A 5,711-nucleotide genomic window follows, 5' to 3' on the forward strand; every position below is an offset into this window, starting at 1 on the left:
GTTTTTATATATTCAAAATTCAGATTATTTTGACTATAATTTTTTTTAAAGATTTAATTAAATTCGGTATGACATAACAATACTAAGGGGGAGGGTAAAGATTCGAATCTTCCCCTGACAATATTGTTCATCTACTGTTCATGCACTGCACATTCGAGTTCAATATTGTTTATAAATATTATTCACGAGTCAGAATGTGAATCCTCTTTGAAAAAATTATGTTTCATTCCTCTAGAGTTAAAAAGTAAAGGGATTTTTCTATAAGGTTTGTAAGCCACTGTAACTGGTGCACCTTCATACATGTCTGTCTTTTTGATAATCCCTTAAATAAAAAGCGCTTGTCGCTTATTAATATATATATATATATATATATATATTAATATGACTTTGGGTTTACATTGGTTAACTTATTAAAACAATATTATTTTATATCTATAATTAGAGAGTTGGTGGAATATTTTTTCTTTCTTTAAAAAAATATGGAGGACTCAAACTTATTGGCCACAAATTATAAATAGTAAAAATAAATTACTGCATCCTACACATCCCTTTTTGCCATAGTTATATATATATATATATATATATATATATATATATATATGTTGAAGAGAAAGAACACAGAGAGCAGATGCACATTAAGTTTAGGTCCCACTGCAAAGCTGTACCTTTTATTAATTGATAAATGATGAACAACCATTGTCCACATCAATATATATAAATTAGTAAATATTTGAATTTTTAAATCATATGTAACTATTGTCCACGCAAATATTTATAAATCAGTAAATATTTAAATTTTTAAATCATCACAATGGCAGTAGTCTATTGATAAAACACTTGACTCTCATAGGAGAAATTAAGAATTTGAAAACCTCTAATTATATAATTGAACGATAATAATAAAAAATATGTATGTATAAATGATGGCATGTTTATATTATAAATAATAATAATATAATATAGAAGTTAAGTGAAAATTATGAAATTATATTTTTCAAATAAAATAAAATAAAATAAATCACAGTTATTTCATAACATATAAAAGTGCAGAGCATCATAAATCACAAAAGTTGATGCAATTTATTATTGCTTTTGATAGTACTCATTTCTAAATTTGTGTTGAAAATCAAACAATTAATGAAAAATAGTTTTGCATATCTTTAAAAGTAGTTTATAATGATTCAGATGTGATGTTACATGTCATTGAAGTAAATAGATTTAAAGACTCATGCTATAACAAATTTATAATATATTATTATTATTATTTATAAACTTTTTAACTCACCGTTTGAAATTCTAAATAAGTCAACCAATGAAAAACTTATGAAAAAAATAAATGATTTCTAATAGATATTTTTTATATACATAAAAATTTGAACACAAAATCACTTACTTAAATATTTTATATTTTTACTATTTGTATTAACTCATTAATAATTTATATTTAATTAATAATATGTAAATATTTTTAAACATCAAACTACAATGAAATATTTCAAATCAACACCAAATTGTCTATCAATTAAAAAAAAAATAATACTAACAAACAACAAAGAAATTACATCACCACATAATCACCATGTTACTTACTCTTTATTAAAAAAAAAATAAATTGTCAACATCATCAAACCTTTCATCGTCCACTTATATTTTCTCATTTACTCTACCAAAAGAAAAAAAAATTCTCCTACAATTTCAACAACAGTAATAATATTTAAATTTTGCATGGTTCCTGCCAACCACTACACACACTGACACACCCCTTCAATACCAAAATTATTACAGTTTCTGAATTCATTCTGTGTGAACATGCTTCCCATTCCTCTCATTCCATCATCATCATAATAATAATAACTATATATATATATATAAGTTATAACTTGTTTAAGAGAAAGAAAGATAGAAAGGAAGAGAGAAAGAGATCAAAGGATGATGTTGTTCTCTTATTGGAGAAAACTAGTTGTTGTGATAGTTGTTTTTTCCACTGTGATTTTAGTTAGTGATAGTACTGCTGGTGGTGATCATCATCATCATCATCATCATCAAGAGAATGGTAATGGCACTATGCCATCTTCTTTCATTGGGGTGATAATTTTTGGGGACTCAATTATGGACACAGGCAACAACAACTTTCTTCCCACAATATCTAAGTGTAATTTTCCACCCTACGGCAAGGATTTCCCCGGCCACCGTGCCACCGGAAGGTACAGCAACGGCAAAGTCCCCTCCGATCTCATCGGTACCGAATTTTTTTTCATGTTATACTTCTATATCGTTTAATTATAAGTCAAGTAGTTTACCCTTTTTTTTTCGTATTTTTTTCAATAAAACTTAGTTTAAAAGATTAAAACGGACAAATTTTTACTTAGTTCATTGGTAAAATTAAATATGTTCATATTTATAATTTTAATATAAGTATTTTATTCTACTCCTATATTAAAGATCGAGCGTTCTAATTAATCTCTCTCAAATTAGAATTTGAAGATTTATTTCAAAAATAAAAAAAACAATTATTACTATCATTTGTCTATATATATATATATATAATATATTTTAAAATTCACTGTAATAGCTTTTTTATTTTCTTATTTAAGACTTGAAAATTTTTGTCCTCGCATATTAGTAGTATATATACATCAAAAATTGAGTTCAAGAGTTGATTTTATTTTATATTATTTATATAAATTTGAGTATTGTAGTTATTATATTTAATTTTTTGAAATTTTAAAGAATTATTATAAAATGACTCCATACATAATTTTTTCGTTTAAATCTTTTATAATTTTTATTCATCTTTAATAAAAACACAAGTTACTTCATTAATTAATATATTAGTTACTTAGGTAAAATTTGGCATGCATATAATATTAGTTTGGATATTTATGAAACACACATATATTTTCATATATAGTAAGTTTTCCGGACTCAAGTGCCCTACTAACCATGCCTGCCAATTAACTTTGTAAGGTATGCGCTGTCCATCACTGACTGCTAACTACCCAATCATAAGTTTATGATTTATTTATTTATTTTTATATTATTTTAATAACATAATTAAAATAGGCATAACCCATTAACACTATAACAAGTTGATGTTTGGATTGAATTATAATTTTTTTTTTAAAGTAAGAATGCCACTGTAAAAAAGTGTTTATTCAAAATAAGTTAAGTATTTTTTTGTATTTTGTGTTTGGATTAGTTTTTCTGTAGAAGCAAAAGCTGTAAAAAAACTGAAATATAGTTTTTTTTTACAGCTTTTGCTTTTACAGAAAAACCAATACAAATAGTTTTTTTTGAACTCCGAAGTGCTTAACTTATAAAAAAAAAATACTTCTGGGTTTTCTAAAAGCTAATCCAAACAAACCCTAATTAATGAGAACCAAAAGGTGTCTAGCTGATGTATTACATATACAAATTTATTAATTTATTTTTAATGTTGAATTTATAAAGAACTATTTTTGTGTTAATATTAATATTACAGCATCAAGGTTGGGGATCAAAGAGTTTGTGCCAGCATATCTGAGCCCAGAACTTGAAAGTAAAGATCTCATAACTGGTGTTTGCTTTGCATCTGGTGCTTCTGGTTATGATCCTCTAACTTCTCAATTAAATGTAATTTTCTCTTTTCCATAACCATTCTTCAATTTTAAATTCATTTTTTATGTAGGGTTCTTTTTGCATATACTTCCCTGAAATATTTTTATTTTTCTATTATAAAACTTGATTTTTTTTTTCCCCAAAAACTTTCTAATTTGCCTCAATGAAAATTACAAAAATTATTTCTGTGTGTATATATATATATATTCTTAGTGTCTTCTCTGTTCTTATATATATCTACATATACATATATATGTATGATCATTGGCCATCTCCAGTCTGTTCTATCAATGGATCACCAGCTTGAGCTTTTCCAAGACTACAAGTTGAAGTTGCAAGAGAATGTCGGAAAAATTAGAGCAAACACTATTGTTGAAAAAAGCTTATATGTAATTTCATCAGGAAGCAACGATGTCGCCAATACATACTTTACTGGTCTTTTAAGAAGTACTCATTATAGTTTTTCAGACTATGCTGCTTTGTTGGTTCAGTCCGCATCTTCTTTTATTCAGGTAAAAAGCTTAAACTAATAAAATGAGAAATTCAAACTTACATATAAAGAATTGGATGTATTTTACTTATTTTTTATTTATTTTAAACAGGACTTGCATCAATTAGGAGCTAGAAATATCGCTATTTTGAGTCTTCCGCCTTTAGGATGTCTTCCGTCACAAAGAACTCTTGCTGGAGGATTATTAAGAGATTGCGTTCCTTTGTACAATCAAGCGGCACAAGAGTATAATACTTTATTAATCAAAGAGATAAAGTCACTTTCTAATAAGTTTTCAGGATCGAAGATCATTTATGTTGATATATATAACAAGTTACTCGATATAATTGAACGCCCCAAACATTATGGTAATTCTCTTACATATTTTATTATCATGCACATTGGATATGTTAGTATATCATTTTCCATATTGATTGGTTAAACATACACTCATATAAAATTTTAATAAAATATTCTATGATAATTTTTGTATTTATCATGCACAAACTGTCATTACAATTATTTATTTACTAATTATTTATGTTTTGTAATATATTGTGCAAGATAACTTACTAACATGAGGTCATTCACAGGGTTTGAAGTTTCCACAAATGGATGTTGTGGGACAGGGAGATTGGAATTAGGAATACTTTGTAAACTAAGTGGGAAGACTTGCATTGATGATACCAAGTATGTATTTTGGGACACTTTTCATCCCACACAAAGAGCATATGAGATTTTGGTAGACCTTGTTGTTAAAGAAGACATAGCACTCTTATATTGAGTGTCATATTTATACAACTAATACTTGTATAAGTGTCTAATTAACACTCTTGTGATATTTTGTATTCTTATCAAATTGAGATTAATTGTAATATTTACTTATATTTATATGTTGCTATTTTTAATTATCTTCAAGATGTTAGAGTTCATTCTACTCATTTTATGTGATTTGTTGATATTATAATTTCTATAATTTTTCTTAAGGCAAAGTAAAGCTATGCTAGTATTATTTCGCTGGTTAAAAAAACAGAGATCATGACTTATATATTTAATTTAAATTCAATACGTGTTTTGTTTTTAATAAGCAACTAAAATATATATCTTTTTAAATATAATGTAAAATAAATTTAATTTAACTCAAAAACTTAAATTTCTCATGTATAAGAACAACCTCTCTCTCTCTCTCTCTATATATATATATATATATATATAAAGAGAGCAAAAGTATTTTGGTTGTTTTATTGTCCAACATCAACAAGAACTCATAAATTTTGGTCCCATCTCATTGATTTTGGTGGCATTATTATGACTCTTCAAGTTAATATAACTTGATTTTCTTCCATTGGGCTTATTTTTAATGAGTTGATATTGTTTAATATCAATTTTATTCTCATTGGTTATCATTATTATGATTAATTATCCAAGCATAATTAAAATGTTGGTTTAATCAGTGGAGCTCCATATATAGTGTTTGATATCACATTTCATATCTGTAAATATTGAAGTCATGAATATATAAGGTTAGTTTTTTTCTTTGTCCTTTCTATTTTGATTTTCTTCTCATGACTATGATTTGTCAAATTAAAGTTGGCAAATTTTATCCATATCCATTTACGAAAAA

General features: G+C 26.0%; 1 protein-coding gene across 1 annotated transcript; it reads left to right on the forward strand.

Moving 5' to 3' along the window:
- The first annotated feature begins 1,773 nt into the window (after positions 1–1,773).
- LOC120259083 (GDSL esterase/lipase At5g42170-like) lies at positions 1,774–4,980 on the forward strand. The gene is made up of 5 exons (XM_039266624.1): positions 1,774–2,239; positions 3,482–3,612; positions 3,876–4,109; positions 4,200–4,455; positions 4,681–4,980. Exons 1-5 carry the CDS (start codon positions 1,930–1,932, stop codon positions 4,869–4,871), a joined length of 1,122 nt encoding a protein of 373 aa, XP_039122558.1. The 5' UTR covers positions 1,774–1,929; the 3' UTR covers positions 4,872–4,980.
- The last annotated feature ends 731 nt before the right edge of the window (positions 4,981–5,711 follow it).

This window comes from Dioscorea cayenensis, chromosome 1, assembly GCF_009730915.1.
Source record: "Dioscorea cayenensis subsp. rotundata cultivar TDr96_F1 chromosome 1, TDr96_F1_v2_PseudoChromosome.rev07_lg8_w22 25.fasta, whole genome shotgun sequence".
Taxonomy (NCBI): Eukaryota; Viridiplantae; Streptophyta; class Magnoliopsida; order Dioscoreales; family Dioscoreaceae; genus Dioscorea; species Dioscorea cayenensis.